Genomic DNA, 26,457 nt, shown 5'->3' on the forward strand with positions numbered 1-26,457 from the left:
GGGGGTCACTGACCCCGGCAGCCAAAAGCTATTGCTCTGTGATACTCCAGTTTTATTGTAATACTTATTACCTATCCTCCCTCTCATTCATATTCCAGTTTCTCATTCAAACTACTCCTTGGTTTCTAGGGTAATTTTACTCAAGCAACCAGATACCAGCCAAAATGCCAAACTGAAAGGCTGCTGAACAAACAGCTACATAATTAAATCAAAATAAAAAGTAAAGATCTATTGAAAATTGTCTCAGAATACAAAGCTCTACATCATACTAGAAGTTTATTTTAAGGCAGAAAACCCCTTTGAATGGTTCAAGTAATCCCAACCCACAGTGCAGTGACTGGGAAAGGACACAGATTACTTTCAGTAGCAATTTCAAATGAATGTAAAACCACTGAAGATTGGGGCTGGGGGTAGGGGGGTGTCAATTTTTAATGCCCAATACACAAGCGAATGATAAAGTCTCACTGCTGCATTACACGTCATGCTGTAATATACCTTTAAGGTTAAGGAAACCGTAAATCCTGCTATTTGGGCGCCCAACACAAATGCATACACACAGACCACACAGACAATAACACAAATACCACAATTTGGATTTTAATTTTTTTTATTTTAGATGTTCTGATACTGTATCCAAAATCTTTGAATCCAGGACTTCAGCCTATAATAAAAAAAACACAACTTTAATTCTTACAAATAGGCTGCACATCGTAGATCAGCGACTCAATGTATCAACATACAAATGACATTTATCTTCCATTATTCCTTCCAAAGCTGATTTAAAGCAATTAATTCTAATTTTAAAAAATTATTTGTTTTATTATAAACAGCACCCTGTACTTTATAGGAACTAAGCTGCACGAATCATATTGGTGGCAAAATCATCCCATTTGGTTTATTTAATGTTTAAATGATTGTTAGCAGCCCTGGTAGGAGGTAAAACACCAGCTTGTAAGCATTCTAATAATAGATCCCATACCCGTAGAGCAGGGGTCCCCAACCTTTCTTACTCGTGAGCCAGAGTCAAACATAAAAAGACTTGGAGAGCAACACAAGCACCATAAAAGTTCATGGAGGAGCCAAATAAGGGCTGTGATTGGCTATTAGGGGCCTCTATGCATCCTATCAGCTTACAGGGGCTTTATTTGGTAGGAAATCTTGTTTTTATTCAACCAAAACTTGCCCCCAAGTCAGGAATTCAAAAATAACTCCCTGGTTTGGGGGCAGTGGGAGCAACAGCCAAGGGGTTGGTGAGTAACATGTTGCCCCTGAGCCACTGGTTGGGGATCACTGCTGTAGAGCATCCCTTTACTTAGCAAATTATAAGTGTACAAGTCAGAGCACAAAAACGCCTTCACTGTGTATTTGCAAATAGAATTTGAGCTGCCATATTACATTTCCTCAGTGGCAAAATTTACCAGAGAACGTTGCAAACAGACAGATGGCAGCTCAGTGTAACAATGCACAGGAAAGAGGACAGATTTCCACTGTCTGTATGAGCCAAACACTATTTCCCAGTTGAAGGGGAGAATGCCAGTAATAGCTGGCCGCCATGCTGGAGCAGAGAGCACGACCCATATAAAAGCCCAATACTTTCACCTTCTCAGACAAATGCCTCATGGACATCAAGCAAAGGGCAACCTTGACTCAGTGGGCTTCAGCCTACAGCACAGAACGTGATGCAGACAGGGACCACTGGAAAAGGATTTACCCAATCAGACTCGTCATCGTATCATCACAGAAGGGCTCTCATTCAAATATGGCTATGGCCTGTACTGTATATGTTTAGGGTATAATAAAATGGAATTTAAGTTTGCACAGGTCAGTAAGACATACCTATTATGCTGTGGGCACAGGCTGTGGCATGGCGGGTGGTTGTGGCTGATCTGGCTTGGCTCCCTTCTGCTCAGAGATGGGGGTTGTAGGCAGAATCTCTTCCTTGGGTTCAACAATGCTGACGTGGTCAGGCAGGGGCTTCTTGGGTCCGATCTTTCCACTTGGATCCCAGGGAAGCATAATCTTTACCTTGATTCCAAGGACACCTGCAGTTAAAAATAAAAATGCATTTTTAAACTAAAGAACCAAGATTGAGACTTTATGGAAAAAACCTAAACCAATGATTAGGACTCGGGCTACAACAAATAAGTGACACTTCTCAACAGCTGTGCATTTTGCTATATCCAGTGTGCTACCCAGTGCCATGAAGCTTTGATAGACAATTTACACTGCCAGGCAACACTATATCCTTTACAATGACTGGACAGAGTTTCTTTGTGGACATATTCCCCTTTACCCCCAATTGCCAGACACAGGTGGGCACTTTTTTACAGTTCAGGTCCCTTATGATAACGTTTTATAAACAAAACCCTCCTTTAGAGTAAATATAAAGCACTGTACATAAAACTATTGAGGATCCTACCCAAAACACAGCAAAGCAGATTCCATAGAACCAAACTGTACAGAACTGGCGTGCAAACCTTTATCTGCTATAAAACATGTCTTTATTGTAGAGGTCTAAAAGAAAAAACAATTTTGTGCTAGACCTTTAAAATAAAAAGACATGTTATATAGTGGATAAAGGATTGCCAGCTTTCTACAGTTCGGTTCTATGCTACACCCCCAAGCTACTGGTTTGGGGAGCTTCACCCAGGCCACTATATTTTTTTGGTAAGTGCGGATTTTCTTTGATTTTGTTGATATTGCATAAAACATTGAATTGGATGAGGAGGGTCTGGGGGTTTCAAACCCGGACCAATTAAATTACTTAGTGAGCTACTGGTTTTAATCATTTTTGGTAGTCTTTGTGTGAAGCTATGGGCTATGATTAATTAGCAGTACCGCTAGTCCCATAGCAACCAGGAGGAGGGTAACAAAGTTTTTGCCCACAATTAGGTAGTGCCAACCCTTCTCAGACAAATGCCTCAATATCGATCAGTAAGAAGGACAAATCTCATGCAGTGCAGCCAAGTACAGCGACACAGAACGTGCCTCTGTGCAGGAAACACTACATTGCTTGTCCTGTCTGACTCGTCATCGTCTCATCACTGAAGGGCTGCACAGGACAAGGCAAAGGAACCAGAGTAGAATGAAGACAGAGCTAAACTTTCCAGTCTGTTAGAGACCTCCTTCCTGCTAAATGCACTGACCTAAGAAACTGACTGCCAAAGTAAAGAACCAAAAATGGAAACAAGGAAAATCAAGCCCAAAATTAAACTCACTGCTGGCTAATCAATAGTTAACACACTTTCATTAAGGCCCTGGGTACATGGAACTGCTTGTCTGCTTCTCTCAGCCACGTTTTTCCCTGCGCTGCTCCATGTGTCTGCAATGAAAACTACAGGTTCCACAGGCTGAGAGAAGCAGAGAAACCACTGTGTGCCTAGGGACATAGGAGCGCACAAGTTCTACCCACTCACCCTGCCTGAGGAGCACATGGCGTACAGCAGTATCCACGTAGTAATTAACTGGATCTCCACTGTGGATCATCAGGCCGTCTACGAACTTCATGGACTTGGCTCTCTGGCCTCTTAGTTTTCCGGACACGACAACCTCACAACCCTTGGCTCCACTCTCCATGATGAAACGGAGGACACCATAGCAAGCTCTAGTGAGGGGAGAGAGTCAGGCTTAGTTACTACATATAACCTTTACTGAAACCAAACAAAACGCAGAAAGCTGGAGGCTTTTCTACATGGCATAATGGGATAAAATTTGTCACAAAATTGCTATCAAGTCTGTACCATTCCTCTGGAGCTGCAATACAGATTTGGCTAAAGTGCTAAAACATAAGTGGTTCTAATAAAAAGTACCAATCCAGTTACTGATCCATCTATGAGGCTGCTCCGCATTTTCAGAAGCTACACTATGGGAGGCCCGGAGCGGATGCACTATATACATACGATTAAGATATGAAGATTACTATAAGTTTAAATTGCTGTTGCAATAGGAATAATGTTTCTTCCCTCTGTGGGTGGCACTGCTGGCAGGTTAAGGGTTACAGCAATTGAAGTCTAACTAAGTTAAGGAACAGTAAGACCAAAAAATGTAAATGTATCAAACTAATTAATAATGTACTGTTGCCCTGCACTGGTAAAAGTTGTGTGTATGCTTCAGAAAGACTCCCATAGTTTCTATATAAACCTTTCTATGTAGCCTTGGGGGCAGCCATTCAAAAGGAGAAAAGTCACAGGTTACATAGATAACACCATTGTATTCTGTAGAGTTTATATGTTATCTGCTGTGTAACCTGCACCTTTTCTCCCCCTTAAAATAAAAACTGAGCCGCTTATTTAAAACAAATGCCAACCCTTCTCAGACAAATGCCTCAATATCGATCAGTAAGAAGGACAAATCTCATGCAGTGCAGCCAAGCCCAGCGACACAGAACGTGCCCCCGTGCAGGAAACACTACATTGCTTGTCCTGTCTGACTCGTCATCGTCTCATCACTGAAGGGCTGATACAGGACAAGGCAAAAGAACCAGGGAAGAATGAAAACCAGAGCAAAACTCAATTCAAGTCTCTGGGAAGATAGCCAAGTTAAAGGGTAACACCTAAAAAATGAGTAAAATGAGTTATCAAAAGTATAATGTACTGTTGCCCTGCATTGGTAAAAGTTGTGTTTGCTTCAGAAACCCTACTATATAGTTTCTATATAAACCCTTTTGTGTAGCCATGGAGGCAGCATTCAATAGGAAAAAAGGCACAGGCTACAGAGATAGATAAAACTCCATTGTATTCTGCAGAGTTTATCAGTTATCTGCTATGTAACCTGTGCCTTTTCTGCAGCTTGAATGGCTGCCCCCGGGGCTACACAGCGGGGTATTTATATAAACTATAGTAGGGTTTCTGTAGCAAACACCCCAGCTGTACCAGTGCAGGAATGGCTGCCCCCCCGGGGTTACACAGCGGGGTATTTATATAAACTATAGTAGGGTTTCTGTAGCAAACACCCCAGCTGTACCAGTGCAGGAATGGCTGCCCCCGGGGCTACACAGCGGGGTATTTATATAAACTATAGTAGGGTTTCTGTAGCAAACACCCCAGCTGTACCAGTGCAGGAATGGCTGCCCCCGGGGCTACACAGCGGGGTATTTATATAAACTATAGTAGGGTTTCTGTAGCAAACACCCCAGCTGTACCAGTGCAGGAATGGCTGCCCCCGGGGCTACACAGCGGGGTATTTATATAAACTATAGTAGGGTTTCTGTAGCAAACACCCCAGCTGTACCAGTGCAGGAATGGCTGCCCCCGGGGCTACACAGCGGGGTATTTATATAAACTATAGTAGGGTTTCTGTAGCAAACACCCCAGCTGTACCAGTGCAGGAATGGCTGCCCCCGGGGCTACACAGCGGGGTATTTATATAAACTATAGTAGGGTTTCTGTAGCAAACACCCCAGCTGTACCAGTGCAGGAATGGCTGCCCCCGGGGCTACACAGCGGGGTATTTATATAAACTATAGTAGGGTTTCTGTAGCAAACACCCCAGCTGTACCAGTGCAGGAATGGCTGCCCCCGGGGCTACACAGCGGGGTATTTATATAAACTATAGTAGGGTTTCTGTAGCAAACACCCCAGCTGTACCAGTGCAGGAATGGCTGCCCCCGGGCTACACAGCGGGGTATTTATATAAACTATAGTAGGGTTGATTCCTTTACAATGCACAGCTCCAAGGGTGATTTAATTGAGAGCGGAAATAAAAGAGAAACTGCTCCCAAAAACCACAACCCATTGGCTTTAATAAATCCCCTTTCCTCAAATGAGACTCACCTCCTCACAGCCAGACCTCCCAGGAGTTTGTAACGGAGAGATTCGGCTTGGGCAATGGCACACAGACCCCTTGTGGCAACTTTCTCAGCATAGAGCTACAAAGAGAAAACCATCACCGTGAGCAGATACAGAAATAAATCCCCAAGCTCAGGAGAACTGAGCCAGTAAATCATCTTGTCTAAATCTGTGAAAAAGCAAATAAAATTCCAGATAAAACTGTATTTGGTTTATAAATATCACTCTCGAGGGATCAGGCCGAAAGCACTCTGCAGGGGGTGAGATGACCTTTATTTGTGAGCCTCTCAGTTAAGATTCTGTTAAGAGTTTATTCAAATTTACATGTACATTAAATTCTTTTTAGGTAGGTTGGAAATTGGTTGCTTGCCATCAAACGCACTGTTGCCCCATGACTGAACCCCCATCAGTTGATCTCCCCTATAGTTTATCTCCTGTTACAGGAAGATTATGTGACTTTCCCACCAGAACCAAACCCAAAAATGCCTTAAGACAGAATGCACTGTACCAATGAGCCAGTGCGTAGCAACTAGCAGTGTCTGCAGCTCGTTGGGTAAAACCCACTGCTTTCAAAGAGTATTAAGCACCGTCCGAGGTCCTGGGCTCATAAGAGTAAATGAAGGAATGGGGACAGAGAAAACTGCAATTTATCAGACTGCATCAATAATGTCTGTTTTTTTTTTTTTTTTTTTTAGTAAAAGGGCCCCTTAAGCATTTTAGTAGCCACGTACTTCCAGATTTAAACAAAAACATGGAGTCCATTCACTGGCAACAGGATCATAACACAGAAAAAGGTTTTCTTCTCAGACAAATGCCTCAAGACTCTTCACACAACTTTCTCATGAGAACCCAACAGCAAAAGCAGCGGCAGAACGCAGCTCCTTCCGCCGACTGGGGCACGAGAGGAGAATGTCCGACTCGTCATCAAATCATCACTGAAGAATCCTATACCTGGAACCACTGCATTAGAACACTGCTTGCCTGCGGGCTAGCAGTCGAGCTACAGCTAACCCTATTAAAGTGCATCTTTGAAGTTTATACAATTATCTGGACAGATATTCTGAAACAATCTGCGATTGGTCACTTGTGGTTTTGCCATTTGTACAAAATCTCTCCAATCTGGAGAGTGGCTCGGGGGCAACACGTTGCTCCCCAAACCCTTGGATGTTCCCAAAAAAAAAAAAAAAAAGTGTACATAGTCCACAGCCCTTATTTGATATTCCCAGGACATTTTTTTATGCTGTTGCTCCCTGAATCTTTTTATATTTGAATGTGGCTTATGGATGAAAAAGGTTGGAGAGCCCTGTGCTAGGGTCTAATTTACCCTAGTAACCAGGCAGTGAATAGGAAAGTGGCTAAACAAAGAAAAATAACATTTCATAATAAAAGTATAGCCTCAAAGAGTTTTCTGTTGGGGTCAGACACCAATATGAAAACTGTAAAGTAAGCAAAAGTACTCAAAATCATGAACCATTGAGATTTGCTAAGGGAAGGACATTCTATAAAAAGGATCCCCAACCTTTCTTACTAGTGAGCCACAGCCAAATGTAAAAAGACTGAGAGCAACACAAGCATAAAAGTTTATGGAGGAGCCAAATAAGGGCTAAGATTGGCTATTAGGCAACCTCTATGCACACTATCAGCTTCCAAAACTTGCCCCCAAGTCAGGAATTCAAAAATAACTCCCTGGTTTGGGGGCACGGAGAGCAACATCCAAGGGGTTGGGGAGCAACATGTTACCCCTGAGCCACTGGTTGGGGATCACTGTTCTATTACATGAAAAGTTAACTCTCTTATACGGACCCCAACTCTACCCTGTTTGAAAGGCAGAGTTGAGTAGAAGAGTTGACTGCCGACACTGCTTTGCTCTCTGGGGGGGATGGCTGCCCAGGGCCAGGCACATTTGCAGCTGATCCAGCCCTGACTTGTCAAGCAATGCCCACCACCAACTACTCTGCCTTTTATTATAAGGTATGGGGGGTAGTGGGTTGGAGGAGTGTGGGTGGTGTGGTGGGGAAAGGGGGCTGTTACAGGGGCCCTTATGTAAATAGCACACTCCTACCCTTTAAATGCTCTGTAGTTAATACGGGCAGAGAGATCACTTACCTCAACACTCCCTTCAGGGAATCCAAACCTCTTCTGAACAACTGCAGTCAGCTCACGGATGCGCCTGCCCTTCTCACCCAGAACATTTTGGGTTCTGCATGTGGGAAACGGAACGGAGTTACAAAAGCAGCAATGCACACAACCAAACACAAGCTGTTCTGGAAGGGAACTATTTGAAATTGTGGATATCCCCATAGTGAATATCACTGCCAGCTTGCTTCGCCATATATTCTACTTATACCCACAATCCTGGGAGAACTGTGTATTAGTCTTCTGGAAGGATGATAAACCCTACGCAGCCATTATCCTACCTGCAGTAAATTCTAATGCACAGTTTCTAATCAGGATAATAACAGGTCTTGGCTTTGTATCCTATATATCATATCTATACGTCACCATCACCAAAATGAATGCAACTACAGATAATGTGAGATAATATAAAAGTGATTGAAATAAAGATCCAACTTGTTACCTGGTAGCGAGAATGATGATTTCAGTCCGGGTTGGGGTGACTCTGACCTCTACACCGGAGTAGCCATCTTCAGCCAGCTCCCGAGTAAGGAACTCATTGAGTTCAGCCTTGAAGATGCCGTCAGCGACAAACTGCAAAGAGAGCCATTAATTAATATACAAATGTCACTAACTCCTCGCACATGTCCCTTACCAATAACACCTGCCATTTGCCCGATATATATATACAGTTCCATTAGTGGCACTCACCCCAAGTCTCCCCCTAACTGGCCTTCAGGCTGGGCCCCCTTAGCCCATAACAAGGTTACAGATATATAGAAACATTGGGGTAACAGTCACCCCGCTATAGTTCCAGGGGTACCCAGGGCACAAATAAGCACTCACCCCAAATCCCCCCCTAACTGGCCTTCAGGCTGGGCCCCCTTAGCCCATAACAAGGTTACAGATATATAGAAACATTGGGGTAACAGTCACCCTGCTATAGTTCCAGGGGTACCCAGGGCACAAATAAGCACTCACCCCAAATCCCCCCCTAACTGGCCTTCAGGCTGGGCCCCCTTAGCCCATAACAAGGTTACAGATATATAGAAACATTGGGGTAACAGTCACCCCGCTATAGTTCCAGGGGTACCCAGGGCACAAATAAGCACTCACCCCAAATCCCCCCCTAACTGGCCTTCAGGCTGGGCCCCCTTAGCCCATAACAAGGTTACAGATATATAGAAACATTGGGGTAACAGTCACCCCGCTATAGTTCCAGGGGTACCCAGGGCACAAATAAGCACTCACCCCAAATCCCCCCCTAACTGGCCTTCAGGCTGGGCCCCCTTAGCCCATAACAAGGTTACAGATATATAGAAACATTGGGGTAACAGTCACCCTGCTATAGTTCCAGGGGTACCCAGGGCACAAATAAGCACTCACCCCAAATCCCCCCCTAACTGGCCTTCAGGCTGGGCCCCCTTAGCCCATAACAAGGTTACAGATATATAGAAACATTGGGGTAACAGTCACCCTGCTATAGTTCCAGGGGTACCCAGGGCACAAATAAGCACTCACCCCAAATCCCCCCCTAACTGGCCTTCAGGCTGGGCCCCCTTAGCCCATAACAAGGTTACAGATATATAGAAACATTGGGGTAACAGTCACCCTGCTATAGTTCCAGGGGTACCCAGGGCACAAATAAGCACTCACCCCAAATCCCCCCCTAACTGGCCTTCAGGCTGGGCCCCCTTAGCCCATAACAAGGTTACAGATATATAGAAACATTGGGGTAACAGTCACCCTGCTATAGTTCCAGGGGTACCCAGGGCACAAATAAGCACTCACCCCAAATCCCCCCCTAACTGGCCTTCAGGCTGGGCCCCCTTAGCCCATAACAAGGTTACAGATATATAGAAACATTGGGGTAACAGTCACCCCGCTATAGTTCCAGGGGTACCCAGGGCACAAATAAGCACTCACCCCAAATCCCCCCCTAACTGGCCTTCAGGCTGGGCCCCCTTAGCCCATAACAAGGTTACAGATATATAGAAACATTGGGGTAACAGTCACCCCGCTATAGTTCCAGGGGTACCCAGGGCACAAATAAACACTCACCCCAAATCCCCCCCTAACTGGCCTTCAGGCTGGGCCCCCTTAGCCCATAACAAGGTTACAGATAGAGACATTGGGGTACAGGGCAATAATAGTGAATAGGAGACAGACAGACAGTAATACAGGGGTAACTTACACACAAATAGTTGGTACAGAGAGTCTCATTAACCCTATCTATACCAACTAGGTGTAGCCAATAGGAAACAGACGTTCCTATCTCAGTATCACAGTCCCACACACATACCCGGCTTGCCTGGGGCCAAACAGCGCGCAGCCATGTCAGCTCCGGACTCTCAGGCCCGACTCAATCTCCATCCATCTACCCCGCAGGCACAGCCATCTGCCCGCTCTATGCTTCCCTGCACCCTCCGGAGCCCCCTGGACCCAGCGCTAACTGTATTGCCCTACAATGTCCCACCGCACACTATAAAAGAGCGCTTTTTTTAAGCCTACCTTCCTCTTCTTAGAGATCTGCACCGCCATCTTGCGAAGCGCCGCTGGAAGGAAAGGGAGGCCACTTCCGGCGGAAGCTGCTATATACCTAGAGTGTGACAGGAAAGTGTGCGTTCAGCGCGCAATGCCCCACGGGATATGTAGTTTTAGCGCATAGGAGTTTCACCGGTGATTTTTGCGTAGGAAATTGTTTGCCGTAGGGGAAACATTTTGCAAAAAATATTGATTTTCTTGAAAATGTGTTCCCAAATTTCTAAATTTGCCTTTCTTAGTAGTTGGTACTTTATAGATATATCTCAACAGCTCTTGTTGTACTACAACTCTCAGCCAAACAATGTACGCCTAACACTTCCTGTACTTTGCCATTTAGTCGTCTGTCAGCAAAGTGCAATAACCACTCATGTAAAGGGTTAATATAATCAGAAATAATAAAGGCCGATGGCTCAGGTAACATTTCAGTCTGCAGGAAGCACTGTGTGCCATCTCTCATGTAGATACATGGAAACTGCCTGTCACCTCTGAATGTCGGATCTGGTCCCACTAGGGACCCCCCTTGCCCCATTCTGAGGAAGCCCTTCCCCCTTGTCCAATCATATAGGGCCCCCCACCACTGGCATTTGACAGTTCTCCAAAGGTCCTTATAGAAATAAAATTTACTTCAGGAAGATTAAAAAAATGTTATATTTACAAATTCATGATATTTTTCAGTTATTTGTGAATGTAATTACTATTGAAAGTAGTATCCCTCTTGCTGTTGCTGTTTATATTATCTGCCATGGTGGTTCTGACTCCTGAAACTATGTAGCAGCAGGGCAGATGATTAGCAGTCCTGAAGAATATCTGACTTGGCCCTGGGGCCAAACAATTGAATAAGAATGCCGGCAATAGATGCAGCTGTTTCGGGAACCTCATCAACGAGCCGATGCGGCAGGGCCGGGCCAAGGTATTTTGGCACCCTAGGCAAGGGCTTCAATGAGTGCCCCCCCCTTCCTGATTGCCCCCATGTACCTGTGCCAGGCTGCCAGCAGCCTTTTTATTGCCCCATCATATTGCCCCCATGTACTGGTTCCAGTTGCCATCATAAAGCCACTATGTACCTGTGCCAGCAGCCATTACATTGCCCCATGTATTTGTGCCAACAGCCATTGCCACCATGTGCCTGTGCCAGTGGCCACCATATTGCCCCCCCCATCAGTACTTGTGCCAGCAGCAGCCATCATATTGCCCCCAAGCCCCAATCTGTACCTGTGTCAGCAGCCATCATATTGCCCCAAGCCCCCAATCAGTACCTGTGCCAGCAGCCATCATATTGCCCCCAAGCCCCAATCTGTACCTGTGTCAGCAGCCATCATATTGCCCCCAAGCCCCAATCTGTACCTGTGTCAGCAGCCATCATATTGCCCCCAAGCCCCCAATCTGAACCTGTGCCAGAATCGGACAATCTTTCTCATTGCCACCAAGTCCCCAATCTCTACCTATGCCAGCAACAAGCTTCACAACTTTCCACAGTTTGCAACGCGCCAGCTCTCTCTGTTCGAATCGCGCTACCCCCTACTGCGCATGCATCACAGCGCCAGCGCAATAAGAGGTATAAGGTACATGCTGGCAAAGAGAGGGTGGGGTGCGCTCCTTGGTCAACACACATGACAGAGAGGGTTGGGGAGGGTCCGTTTTGGAAGGCCAAGGCTACCAAGGAAATTAGTTTTAATAAATGAAAAAAAAAAATCCTTTTAAAATGCGCCCCCCAGTGATTGCACCCTAGGCAGGCGCCTACTCTGCCTACCCCTAGTTCCGGCCCTGCGATGGGGTCCCCGATCCAACTAAATTTTCTAACCTGCCCGATCGAGATCTGTCCGATTTCAAGCCAGATGTCGGGCAGATAGGCCCGTCGTTAGTGCCCATACACGGGCCGATTAGCTGCCGAATCTGTCTAAGGGACCGATATTGGCAGCTAGAATCAGCCTGTGTATGAGGACTTTTACGTTTACAACAAGTCAATCAATAGGCGGCCTGGTAAATGGATTGAGGCTGGCTGGGTGTTGTTGCCATAATACATACAGATTCAGTTATTTGGTTTTATACACTTATTTGGCATTAATTCATTTGCACTATACAAAATTATTACGCTCTGAGAGCGTGAACTTGTGTTGAGTTTCTCCAAAATAAATAAATATAACTAATATATTAAATTAAGACATGAACAAGCAGCCGGCCAAATTGGCTATAATAAGCACACCCTGGCCACCGGATAGAGCCTAACCACCAATTTAATGAATGAAAAATAAACAAGAAAAAAAGAAAGGTAAATACCAAATAATTAGTCTGACTCGGGTGTGAAAACCCCGAGTCTGTCGCTTAAGGTCTGAATATAGTAAGCAGGTGGTTCAGAGGTAAAGAAATCAACGAATGCTCACCAAAATTCCGTAGTGGTCCGGGTGCTTGCAGCCCCGAACCCGCAGCTGAAGGGAGAAATCACTGAATTTTGAAAAAGGACGACAAGCATTCCGGACTCTGAGGGATCTTGTAAAACTCGAACTTTATTCCAACATGTTTAAAAACAAATGCCTGACGCGTTTTGTGCGTATGGGGCACATAATCATAGGCTAGTTCTAACAATGGTGAAAAGGTTTAAATAGCAAAGGCACAATGACGTGGGGGCGAGGTAAAAATAAAACCACGCCTCCTCCCTTATGTTAAAAACATACAGACATGTGGAATAAGCAATAGAAGACATAATTCGACAGATCCCTTTCATGTTCACTTATCAATAAATAATCAATTATCTAAAACTATAGGAACATGTAGTTATATGAACATATGTACAGATACTCCATACAGTTAATGTTAATATGAGTCATTTAGTATTGCCAAATTAGTAATGATGGTGAAGTCTAAAGTTCATAATACATTAAAATGCTGAAACAAATAAATAAGTAACTAAATAGCAGCTTAATGCTATAAATTTGTAACAATAATGGTAAAACTGAAATAATGATAAGTACATATATGGCTATTTAAAATAGACTGAATTCAAACATAACAGCTGATATCAAATACCGAATTCAAGCCATCAGGATGGCGAGTGTTAAGAGCAAAGATCCATTTTATTTCTAAACGCAAGAGTTTGGAGAGCCTGTCTGAGTCCCTTTCATCTGGTAGGGCCCTATCTATTACTTGTATTTGTAACTTGGATACATCAAAATTGCAACATTGCATAAAATGTCTTGCTATTGGACTGCTTTCATTTTTGGAGACTATATGTCTAATGTGTTCGCGCATCCTGTTCTTAAGAGGACGAATTGTGCAACCAACATATTGAATGTAACAATTTGAACAGGTCAAAAGGTACACCACGAATTTTGTATTACAATTAGCATAAAAGGGCATCTCAAAGATTTTACCGGTAATAGTACTCTGGAAATTGGTGGATTGTTTTATATAAGCACAAGTAACACATTTCCTCGCTCCACAGATATAAGTACCCTTTGTTTCTAACCATGTCATTTTGTGTCTTTTAGGTTGTGAACTCCACAACGTCGGGGAAAGAATATTCCCTAAGGTTGGGGCCTTTCGTGCTACTACTCTACAGCCATCATGCAAAAATGTAGCTAAATCCGGGTCGTTATATAATACAGGAATAAGAGGGTTAACAATATGTTTAATCGTGTAGAATTGATTGCTAAAACTGGTAACAAAAATTGGAGTTATTCTCTCTACTCCAGTGACCATTAAATTTGTTTGATCATTGTGATTAAAGTTGTCATTGTTCTTTTCGATAAAGTCCCTATTATTGACCGACTTTATTGTGTCTTTGTTGTTCCTAATTTTAACCCTTGCTTCGTTGATATTGGTGAGTAAATCCACTCTCCTAGTACGTAGGGCTTTTGTGAAGGCTAGCAATAAAGATTGATGGGTATAACCCCGTTCCAAAAATCTGTCCCGCAATAGCAGGGATTGATCCAAAAATGCTTTATCTGTACTGCAATTCCTCCGAAGACGGATGAATTGTCCCAAAGGGATGCCCTTGAACAGATGGCCCGGGTGGCATGAGTCCGCCCTCAAAAGGGAATTCCCTGAACAAGCTTTTCTAAAAACATCATATTGCCCCCAAGCCCCCAATCTGAACCTGTGCCAGAATCGGACAATCTTTCTCATTGCCACCAAGTCCCCAATCTCTACCTATGCCAGCAACAAGCTTCACAACTTTCCACAGTTTGCAACGCGCCAGCTCTCTCTGTTCGAATCGCGCTACCCCCTACTGCGCATGCGCAGCGCCAGCGCAATAAGAGGTATAAGGTACATGCTGGCAAAGAGAGGGTGGGGTGCGCTCCTTGGTCAACACACATGACAGAGAGGGTTGGGGAGGGTCTGTTTTGGAAGGCCAAGGCTACCAAGGAAATTAGTTTTAATAAATGAAAAAAAAAATCCTTTTAAAATGCGCCCCCCAGTGATTGCACCCTAGGCAGGCGCCTACTCTGCCTACCCCTAGTTCCGGCCCTGCGATGCGGTCCCCGATCCAACTAAATTTTCTAACCTGCCCGATCGAGATCTGTCCGATTTCAAGCCAGATGTCGGGCAGATAGGCCCGTCGGTAGTGCCCATACACGGGCCGATTAGCTGCCGAATCTGTCTAAGGGACCGATATTGGCAGCCTGTGTATGAGGACTTTTACGTTTACAAAAAGTCAATCAATAGGCGGCCTGGTAAATGGATTGAGGCTGGCTGGGTGTTGTTGCCATAATACATACAGATTCAGTTATCTGGTTTTATACACTTATTTGGCATTAATTCATTTGCAGTTACATTTTATTAAGTTTTAATAAATGCTGGGGCCTTCCACCACTCAAGCTATGGTGTCTTTTTTTATTGCATGTAAAGCATACCTCTCCCATGCTCTGATTGAATATAAAATGCTGCCACAAAGCAAGATGGGACTGCTGTTTTGTGCCGTGTTGGGAGGACAGACAGCGGGAGATAATCATCACTAAGCAGCTACAGTATATCATTCGCCAGGTCTGAGTAATTCATATTGAAAAAAATGAAAACAATAACTGCAGATTTTTTGGAACAGGACAAGGACTTTATTCAACAAAACATTCAGACAATAAAGATTTTCATGGCAGTTCCCTTGGATCATGGAGACCACTGGCTTTTCCACCACCTCTTATTATTTGTCAGAGGCATCGGTCCTACAGGGGGAGCGGCAGAGAGAGGGGCTTCCTGCCAGCCTGAATATACAGTATATCCATTTGTTCAGGTGTCGTTCAAATTGACATTTAAATAATCTAATCTGATTTTGTCATCAACGTGTAGTAAATAGCCCCCCTGAGAGAACATGAATGAATACAACTTCTGTTTAGTTGCTGTGGGTTTCCTTATATGTCACTCTATTTTGGGGATATGGGTATATATAACTGGAAGTGCCCTGGGTAGGTCAAGAGAATGGCCTTTGCACCGAGTATGCCATGTTACTCTATCCCCCATATTATAGTATACTGTATTTATTGAAGTCCTTAGCTAGGGCAGATCAAAGAACAAAGGATATTTTATAATGCAATTTCAGTCTATACATAGGGCATATCTCAAGCCCTTATTTCCTTAGAAATCAGCACCCATTTTGTTCTGAGCATATAGTATCATCCCATATTATGGTAGAAGATGACTTGCCCTTATATATGTTCACTGCTGAATTATCTAAATTTTTTATTAAAGAAATAGCATTTGCCTTCCTTGTTGCCACCCTGTACACCTCACCCAGCGAGTACAATCCAAGTGTGCCATCCTCAAACCCAACGCAAATAGTCCTATCATCTTCGGAAACACTCATGGTACCTGGCATCTTACCAAGGTGGCACTGGCCAATAGTTTCCCCACTGGAAACGTTGATAAGATGCAGAACAGGGTTTATGTGGAAATCACAGTGGCATTCCTTTGTACTGATATGGCATATGTAAAGGAGGAAGATACCATCCTTAGTCAGATGTTGGTATAGTATTGGGTTGGGAGTGCGTAAAACACTGTGTTGGCCATTTTGGGTGTTTATGACATTAATGGTTCCACCCTGGGCTGTTACCATGATACGTCCGTTTGATGAAAGTTGAAAGAACTTGCATGGCTGTGAGATACACAAAGGCAACCTGAACTGGTGGCAAACTGTTCCTTCAGCTATATTCCATGTATAAAGGTTAGAACTCAAGGTGATCAAGACTATAAAAACAGGATGGCCATTCAGGCTTCTAAAGTCCAGCACAGAATCAGACCCTTCATCACAGCAGAATCTCTTAGAAACCTCCCCTGACCACAGGCTGACGGCGAGAAGACTACCATTCTGTAGGCCAATGATAAATGTGCCGTCTGAGTTTATGGAGGCCCGCTGGAGATAAGGCTGAAGAGTACAAACTGCAGTGGCTGTGGCTGGCCTCCAGACTTTGGTAGTTCCGTTTTCACATAAAGTAACCACAAAATGAGAATTAGGGGTGATGAGAACCTGAGATACAGGGTGGGTTTGGATGAAATGGAGATTTTCTCCTGTGCGAGTGACCCAGATATAAAGCCTCCCAGATGTTACGGAGGTAACCAGATTCTCCCCCTTAGCAGCTAATGCCATTGTCTCTACAGTACTGCAGTGCTGGTATATGTCGGTAATACAGCAGCTGGTAATGTCCCACCTGCATACCAGATCAGAACCATCACAAGTATATACATGATTCCCTTGGGGACAGAGGATCAAAGAATCAATTGGGCGACCAGTTTGAAAGTAAGACGTTGGGATGACCGCTGACTTTAAATCCCATAACATTAAGGCTTTATCCTCTATCACAACTGCCAACTGACCCGACCGGTGGCACTTAGTTACCATGGAGACTGTTGCCAGCTCAAGATAAAGTCTGGAAATACACTGGCCGCTCTCCCTGTTCCAGACAAAAAGAAAGGGAAGGTTTTCCACTGCTGCAATGACTTCCTCACAACTTTGGGAAAAAACACAGAAAGTCAGCATTTTCCCATGTGGAGGTTTAAAACAATGCCTTTCCCAGGACTCTGTATGCCACACTTCTATGTATTTTGCCCTGCATGTTAAGAGCCAAGGTGGAGAATATTCTGTAGAGACCACCTCTCCATAATCTCCTTCAGAATAAAGTTCATCCAAAAGCCGAGGCTGAGCTGGATTAAAAATGCCCCAAACACTAATGTTAGAGGCCTTGCCAATAATATACACCAGGGACTCGTGAATATGAATGTTGTACACTGTGTTTTTTATAAGGTCCACAGGAAGAGAAATTTTAGCGGAAAAATCCTGGTTATCATAAATGACAATATGGTTCATTTGCTCCATGACTGTATATTTTCCCCTGTTATCACATGAAATGAATGTTATTTCATGGGGGAAAGTCATCTCCTCTATCAGTTCCCCAGAGGGAACCCCGAAAATCCTTACTGTACAAGAATTCTCAAAGCCCACCATTAGTCCTGTCTCTGAGAATGAACAGTGTTTAGGAATGAGGCCATTTTCGTTGACGTTCTTCATAAGATTATTTAAAGTGGTCCAGGAGACACAATCAAGAAATATGAATGAATGGTTCATGGTACACAGAGCCAGATACCTACTCTTATTCTCAACTGCCACATCCTTGATATGCACGGAACCCTGAAACCTTAGTGCTAGGTTCTTTCCAACAGCCCAAGTGTAGACACTGCCATTCCCAAACACCACCATTAATTGCATGTTACTTTCCATTTCCAAGACCCTAACAACAGAAGATACTTCTGGGAAGTAGATCTTAAACAATGGAACTGTAATAAGAGGTGAATGCAAAACTTTTATGGTGGAGTTCCTTCTTCCTTCACCATGCACTTGGGTGGCTATCCTCGAAAGAGGGGGGTATGTTAAAACCAGTGGTAACATTTTGGACTGAAAGATCATCTCTAGGGAATCAGGCTTCTCCTTTAATAGACATGAAACCTCTTTCAGCATGTCATATAGAAAGTACAGCTCTTGTTTACCCATTATCCCAGCTGCATCTTCAATGCTGTTGAGGAGCAGATGAAGCTGACCGGCTTGGACAAGAACTTTGTAATAAGGGAACGCCATAAATACTTCATTGTAGAGTTTCTCCAGTTTCCCACATTCTTTGAGGTGGAAGGGAAGCTCGAGAGCCTTCCTAACGTTACCAGTGACAGCTCTTTGGCAGACTGGGAGCACATTATAAAACCACGGCTGAGAAGGAGGTTGATAATCCAAATAATGTCGGTTAGGTGTGTGGTTGTTGTTCGCCAGTCGTCTGTTGGGAAGCAGAGACTTGAATTTCTGAACAGCCTTGGATATAAATTTTCCACACGTCCAACGTCCACTAAAAAAATAATACATGGCTGTATGCAACTCCTGAACGGTTTCTGGGCTGCTGAGATAGCGGGTCATTATGACCTGCTGGTACATTCTGTTATTCCAATACACAAGCTTGCAACCCGCGCTCATTCTGTCGGCAAGGCAACCCTGTAAATCTAGAAGAATTCCAGTCACTATCCAGTCTGGTATTCTTGGGATGTTTTCAGTTCCAAATAACTCATGGAACTTCTCAAGGACTAGGTCATCTGCTGTCAACAGATCCACAAGTTCGGTTACTCCAATGCCAGATTGGGACAGTGTTATGTAACTCAAAGTTCGAGAGACAATCTCACGGCCATATTTGATCTCAAGTTTGTGGAATAATCTTTCAGCAGCTTCATACGTATCTTCTCCAAGGGTTTGATTATCAACGTCTTGATGGGACTTCCATTCTGCCACTAACTTGAAGAGCAGATGAACCTGCAATGGGGACGTGTTGGTCTCCAAGGACCTGTTCACGTACATTTGCTGTCCGGAAGTTATTTTTCTGTAACACCCCAGTAGGCAATGCTTTAAGTTATCATTGCATTCTCGTCTCTGAGGTTTAATCTCAAGAAATAAGAACTGGCCTTTATTCTGAGACTTTACCTGGTCAGAAATCACATTTTGTTGGTGTTTCACAGACACAATGATTTTTGTGAATTTGGGGATAGGAGAGGGTAACCAATCTATGGGGACATGATCAACATCATCTATTATTAAAATGAGTGGGGCTTGCTTGGAAGAGAGTGATATTAGGTCCACAAAACATTGTCTCAGTTCAGCAACATCATCAAGGTGGCTTGGAATCACTCTCTGGTAAATGTCTGATAACTGATAGCAAAGGCCCCCTAATAATCTACTTAAATGCAGGGGTTCCCTGAAAGGGCAGATGAAGCGCACCACTAAGATTGGGTCACAAGTTTCCAGCCATGAGTGCACCTGAAATGAGAAAATAATTTCAATTAAATAGCAGTGGGGGGGGATAATAGCCTCTGGGAAGGGACTGGGGCTGTGGGATAGCAGGTATAGTACGGAGAGATGGTGCCTATAGTAGCAGTGGGGGGATAATAGCCTCTGGGAAGGGACTGGGGCTGTGGGATAGCAGGTATAGTAGGGAGAGATGGTGCCTATAGTAGCAGTGGGGGGATAATAGCCTCTGGGAAGGGACTGGGGCTGTGGGATAGCAGGTATAGTAGGGAGAGATGGTGCCTATAGTAGCAGTGGGGGGATAACAGCCTCTGGGAAGGGACTGGGGCTGTGGGATAGCAGGTATAGTAGGGAGAGATGGTGCCTATAGTAGCAGTGGGGGGATAATAGCCTCTGGGAAGGGACTGGGGCTGTGGGATAGCAGGTATAGTAGGGAGAGATGGTGCCTATAGTAGCAGTGGGGGGATAATAGCCTCTAGGAAGGGACTGGGGCTGTGGGATAGCAGGTATAGTAGGGAGAGATGGTGCCTATAGTAGCAGTGGGGGGATAATAGCCTCTAGGAAGGGACTGGGGCTGTGGGATAGCAGGTATAGTAGGGAGAGATGGTGCCTATAGTAGCAGTGGGGGCATAATAGCCTCTGGGAAGGGACTGGGGCTGTGGGATAGCAGGTATAGTAGGGAGAGATGGTGCCTATAGTAGCAGTGGGGGGATAATAGCCTCTAGGAAGGGACTGGGGCTGTGGGATAGCAGGTATAGTAGGGAGAGATGGTGCCTATAGTAGCAGTGGGGGGATAATAGCCTCTGGGAAGGGACTGGGGCTGTGGGATAGCAGGTATAGTAGGGAGAGATGGTGCCTATAGTAGCAGTGGGGGGATAACAGCCTCTGGGAAGGGACTGGGGCTGTGGGATAGCAGGTATAGTAGGGAGAGATGGTGCCTATAGTAGCAGTGGGGGGATAATAGCCTCTGGGAAGGGACTGGGGCTGTGGGATAGCAGGAATAGTAGGGAGAGATGGTGCCTATAGTAGCAGTGGGGGGATAATAGCCTCTGGGAAGGGACTGGGGCTGTGGGATAGCAGGTATAGTAGGGAGAGATGGTGCCTATAGTAGCAGTGGGGGGATAACAGCCTCTGGGAAGGGACTGGGGCTGTGGGATAGCAGGAATAGTTGGGAGAGATGGTGCCTATAGTAGCAGTGGGGGGATAATAGCCTCTGGGAAGGGACTGGGGCTGTGGGATAGCAGGTATAGTAGGGAGAGACGGTGCCTATAGTAGCAGTGGGGGATAATAGCCTCTGGGAAGGGACTGGGGCTGTGGGATAGCAGGTATAGTAGGGAGAGATGGTGCCTATAGTAGCAGTGGGGGGATAATAGCCTCTGGGAAGGGACTGGGGCTGTGGGATAGCAGGTATAGTAGGGACAGATGGTGCCTATAGTAGCAGTGGGATAATAGCCTCTGGGAAGGGACTGGGGCTGTGGGATAGCAGGTATAGTAGGGAGAGATGGTGCGTATAGTAGCATTAAGTGGTCTTGTACCTTTTTAGCGCATGAGGCAAGTAATACAGTCTTCCCACAGCCTGACCTTCCAAAGACCACCATTGGCTTCGGAGACTTGCCATGCACTATGTAGTCATGGATAGTTTGCTCCTCTCTGAAGCGGAACTGCTGGAGGGACGCATACATACTACAGAGAGAGAGGTGCTGCATGGCTTCACCAGTCCTGTTGCTGCAGTACAAGGGGCTGGCAGGGACGTCCTTTTCAATCAGTCCCAATATGTCACTGTAGAACTGGGTGCAGAGACCGTCAATGTATTTCTCTTGCTTTTCCTCAGTGTACCCAACTTTAATGTTGCATGTTGTGGTGGTGCTGTACAGGCACAGGGGCCCGTGTTGTGCCAAGGTGGGTATAAATACATCCCGTACGTGGCAGAGCTTTGCGTAGCTCCTGGGTCTGACAGTCTCACCATGTTCTGACTTCCTGCGCTGCAGGTAGGCTTTATATGGCACTCTGTGTATATAACAGATGCACCTCTCGTGCACGGCCCGGGGCCGGTCCTGTAGGGCAAAGAGCAGCTCTTCCTCCAAAGCTGCAAGAACAAAAGCAGGAAAAATATGGGGTCAGGGTTTATCAGCATTGTTAATGCAGCTTTCCAACATACATACAGTAAGATATAGTTTATCCACCTATATGTTATACAGGTATAAGAACCGTTATCCAGAATGCTCGGGACCAAGGGTATTCCAGATAGGGGGGCTTTCCGTAATTTTGATCTTCATACCTTAGGTCTACTGAAAAACCAATAAAGCATTAATTAAACCCAATAGGGCTGTTCTGCCCCCAATAAGGGGTAATTATATCTTAGTCGGGATCAAGTACAGGTACTGTTTTATTATTACAGAGAAAAGGGAATCATTTAACCATTAAATAAACCCAATAGGGCTGTTCTGCCCCCAATAAGGGGTAATTATATCTTAGTTGGGATCAAGTACAGGTACTGTTTTATTATTACAGAGAAAAGGGAATCATTTAACCATGAAATAAACCCAATAGGGCTGTTCTGCCCCAATAAGGGGTAATTATATCTTAGTTGGGATCAAGTACAGGTACTGTTTTATTATTACAGAGAAAAGGGAATCATTTAACCATTAAATAAACCCAATAGGACTGTTCTGCCCCCAATAAGGGGTAATTATATCTTAGTTGGGATCAAGTACAGGTACTGTTTTATTATTACAGAGAAAAGGGAATCATTTAACCATTAAATAAACCCAATAGGGCTGTTCTGCCCCCAATAAGGGGTAATTATATCTTAGTTGGGATCAAGTACAGGTACTATTTTATTATTACAGAGAAAAGGGAATCATTTAACCATTAAATAAACCCAATAGGGCTGTTCTGCCCCCAATAAGGGGTAATTATATCTTAGTTGGGATCAAGTACAGGTACAGTTTTATTATTAAAGAGGAAAAGGAAATCATTTTTAAAAATCTGAATTATTTGATTAAAATGGAGTCTATGGGAGACAGGCTTTCCGTAATTCAGAGCTTTCTGGATAATGGGTGTAGTAACCTGCTTGTATAGACATTTTGGTTAATGGCATTCTTGCTGTTTTGCCATTAATTGATGATGATGATGATGATATTCCTGTTCCTGTTTTGTGCTTCCTGTTAAGCTGAGAGCAAGCATGGAGCAGGCCAGATCTACCTGCCATGTTCTAATAAATATATCAAAAGTTCCAGTGTGTATCTGTACCTGAACTAACACAGCAGAAGTATTAACCCACTGCTAGCCAGCAGTTTATTACAATGGGTTTCCGGATAAGGGGTCCAACACCTGTACTTAGCAACCATCATTGGAATGTTCTATCATAAAATGCTGGAGTAGAGCACCAAAACCTTGGATGATGCTAAATCCATTTTTGGATTCCAAAGAATCTCACCTTGGATCATTTAGTTACCTGATCGGAAATATTTCTCAGCTTGCTGAGGGGAAATGCTCCCCTGCTGGACACACAGAGGAACTGCAACATCCAGAACCTTCCTGATTTCTTGGTAAATCATGGGTGGGGGGTCAGTGGCTCCTCTTCTGTTCTGCAAAGTGCAACAAACTTGTATCTGTTCTATAATACTATAATTTCCTTTTTGTTGATAAGTGGGAACCCTGTGTGACCCAGAAATCTCACAACAGAGGTCTGAGCTGATATTAGATATAAGCCATGGCATTTCAGGTACACACAGGCCCAAATAGCCCCCTATAGGCCCAGTAAAAAGTGATGGTCTATGGCAGTGGTTCTCAACCTTCCTAATGCCGCAACCCTTTAATACATTTCCTCATGTTGTGGTGACCCCCACAAAAAGACCTGGCGCGTGCAGCACGGCAATTTTTGGCCATGCCCACTTTGTGGCCACGCCCCAATTGCCACACCCCATTTTTAAAATAGTTAAAATAGTACCCACGATGGCCCAATAGACAGCACCCCCATACAGTGCCCCCCATACAGTGCCCCCCATACACAGTGCCTCATTTGCCCACATAAACAGTACCCCCCCATAGACCATGCCCTCAATTGCCCGACAGACTGTAGCCCCCATAGAAAGTACCCTCCATACACAATGCCCCCATACACAGTAGCCCTCCATACACAGAGCCCCCCCATACACAGAGCCCCCCCATACACAGAGCCCCCCCATACACAGTAGCCCTCCATACACAGTAGCCCTCCATACACAGAGCCCCCCCATACACAGAGCCCCCCCATACACAGTAGCCCTCCTTACAGTGTCCCCCCATACAGTGCCCCCCATACACAGAGCCCCCCCATACACAGAGCCCCCCCATACACAGAGCCCCCCCATACACAGTAGCCCTCCTTACAGTGTCCCCCCATACAGTGCCCCCCATACACAGTACCCCCCCCATACACAGAGCCCCCCCATACACAGAGCCCCCCCATACACAGTAGCCCTCCTTACAGTGTCCCCCCATACAGTGCCCCCCATACACAGTACCCCCCATACACAGAGCCCCCCCATACACAGAGCCCCCCATACACAGAGCCCCCCATACACAGAGCCCCCCATACACAGAGCCCCCCATACACAGAGCCCCCCATACACAGAGCCCCCCCATACACAGAGCCCCCCCATACACAGTAGCCCTGCTTACAGTGTCCCCCCATACAGTGCCCCCCATACACAGTACCCCCCCATACACAGAGCCCCCCAATTGCCCCCATAGAGAGTACCTGCAATAGAAAATTCCCCCATACATGGCAGCCCCCATAGACTTCTTGGGCTCCTGCTCCTTATTCGGCTCCTCGTACGGCGGCGACAGGACCTTTTATAAGGTTGCGCCCGTGCGTACGTGTGACGTCACACCCACAGGCGCAACCTTATAAAAGGACCTGTCGCCGCCGTACGAGGAGCCGAATAAGGAGCAGGAGCCCAAGAAGAAGGAGCCGGAGCGGTAGGCTGCAGCCAGCACGTCCCACTGGCCTGGATTGTTTAATGAATGTTCTGCATTTCCGTAATGCGGGACATTCATTGAACAATCCGGGACAGCGGGATGCGCTGTAAAAAACGGGACTGTCGCGACCCCCAGGTTGAGAACCGCTGGTCTATGGCATCTTACAGTAGCCCCTCTACAGTTTGCCAGTCAAGGCTTGACCTGGGCTTTGTTATATAAGAAGTGTTCTTACTGTTTGTGTGTATGGGAGCCCCTCTTCTTTCTCAAGCAGATGATAAGCTGGAGGGACCCCATTTTCATCTCGTAGGTACCACGTCTCCAACGACCTGGTGCTGATTCTGCTCTCTTCGGCAGCAAGAAGGATCTTCTCAAACTCTTCTCCTTCAATCTTCCAGGGGAGGCTGAACTGGCCATACTCTTCTCCTATAAGGGCCTAGAAGGAAAGGCAAAGAAATGGGGGGGTTATTCTTCATCTGGGGAGGACATTAAGCCTTTTTCGTTCTTGGGTAGCTAGATGCAAAAGTACCTTGTAATTGATCCCAACTAAGATATAATTACCCCTTATTGGGGGCAGAACAGCCCTATTGGGTTTATTTAATGGTTAAATGATTCCCTTTTCTCTGTAATAATAAAACAGTACCTGTACTTGATCCCAACTAAGATATAATTACCCCTTATTGGGGGCAGAACAGCCCTATTGGGTTTATTTAATGGTTAAATGATTCCCTTTTCTCTGTAATAATAAAACAGTACCTGTACTTGATCCCAACTAAGATATAATTACCCCTTATTGGGGCAGAACAGCCCTATTGGGTTTATTTAATGGTTAAATGATTCCCTTTTCTCTGTAATAATAAAACAGTACCTGTACTTGATCCCAACTAAGATATAATTACCCCTTATTGGGGCAGAACAGCCCTATTGGGTTTATTTAATGATTAAATGATTCCCTTTTCTCTGTAATAATAAAACAGTACCTGTACTTGATCCCAACTAAGATATAATTACCCCTTATTGGGGCAGAACAGCCCTATTGGGTTTATTTAATGGTTAAATGATTCCCTTTTCTCTGTAATAATAAAACAGTACCTGTATTTGATCCCAACTAAGATATAATTACCCCTTATTGGGGGCAGAACAGCCCTATTGGGTTTATTTAATGGTTAAATGATTCCCTTTTCTCTGTAATAATAAAACAGTACCTGTACTTGATCCCAACTAAGATATAATTACCCCTTATTGGGGGCAGAACAGCCCTATTGGGTTTATTTAATGGTTAAATGATTCCCTTTTCTCTGTAATAATAAAACAGTACCTGTACTTGATCCCAACTAAGATATAATTACCCCTTATTGGGGGCAGAACAGCCCTATTGGGTTTATTTAATGGTTAAATGATTCCCTTTTCTCTGTAATAATAAAACAGTACCTGTACTTGATCCCAACTAAGATATAATGAATCCTTATTGGAGGCAAAACAATCCTATTGGGTTTATTTAATGTTTAAATTTTTTAGTAGACTTAAGGCATGGAGATCCAACTTATGGAAAGATCCCTTATCCGGAAAGCCCCGGGTCCCAAGCATTCTGGATACCTGTACCTTCATTTGTATGACCTTTGCTATGGGTTTGTGTCCTGTTTTCTGCATCCGTTGCCCTCAATCCCTTTTTTATTTATACCGTAACCTTCTTTATCCCTCTAAATCTCATCTTTATCTTGCTCCTCCTTTGCTTTCCAGCTGAGGCTAATGTTTGTCTGAGCCTGTTTGTGTACCTGGGTGTATGGGCAG

The 26,457-nt window shown here is 44.8% G+C and overlaps 2 protein-coding genes and 4 non-coding genes across 6 annotated transcripts; all 6 read right to left on the reverse strand.

Moving 5' to 3' along the window:
* Positions 1-589: 589 nt before the first annotated feature.
* rps3 (ribosomal protein S3) lies at positions 590-10,477 on the reverse strand. Its single transcript, NM_203788.1, has 7 exons — positions 10,413-10,477; positions 8,365-8,495; positions 7,893-7,986; positions 5,772-5,866; positions 3,417-3,604; positions 1,837-2,042; positions 590-661 (listed from the first exon to the last, which is right to left on the reverse strand). Exons 1-6 carry the CDS (start codon positions 10,440-10,442, stop codon positions 1,840-1,842), a joined length of 741 nt encoding a protein of 246 aa, NP_989119.1. The 5' UTR covers positions 10,443-10,477; the 3' UTR covers positions 590-661; positions 1,837-1,839.
* Positions 1,599-1,744, reverse strand: LOC116409351. The gene has a single exon (XR_004221792.1). It is a non-coding gene; the product is annotated as a small nucleolar RNA SNORD15 (small nucleolar RNA).
* On the reverse strand, positions 2,904-3,050 carry LOC116409352. The gene has a single exon (XR_004221793.1). It is a non-coding gene; the product is annotated as a small nucleolar RNA SNORD15 (small nucleolar RNA).
* On the reverse strand, positions 4,307-4,453 carry LOC116409353. Its single transcript, XR_004221794.1, has one exon. It is a non-coding gene; the product is annotated as a small nucleolar RNA SNORD15 (small nucleolar RNA).
* LOC116409354 lies at positions 6,585-6,727 on the reverse strand. The gene has a single exon (XR_004221795.1). It is a non-coding gene; the product is annotated as a small nucleolar RNA SNORD15 (small nucleolar RNA).
* A 6,525-nt stretch (positions 10,478-17,002) lies between the features above and the next one.
* LOC100489685 (NACHT and WD repeat domain-containing protein 2) lies at positions 17,003-26,377 on the reverse strand. The gene is made up of 6 exons (XM_031896240.1): positions 26,348-26,377; positions 24,902-25,102; positions 23,162-23,294; positions 21,240-21,790; positions 17,269-19,716; positions 17,003-17,080 (listed from the first exon to the last, which is right to left on the reverse strand). The coding sequence occupies exons 1-6, from the start codon at positions 26,375-26,377 to the stop codon at positions 17,003-17,005; spliced, it is 3,441 nt and encodes a 1,146-aa protein (XP_031752100.1).
* Positions 26,378-26,457: the final 80 nt, after the last annotated feature.

This window comes from Xenopus tropicalis, chromosome 2 (assembly GCF_000004195.4).
Source record: "Xenopus tropicalis strain Nigerian chromosome 2, UCB_Xtro_10.0, whole genome shotgun sequence".
Classification (NCBI taxonomy): Eukaryota; Metazoa; Chordata; class Amphibia; order Anura; family Pipidae; genus Xenopus; species Xenopus tropicalis.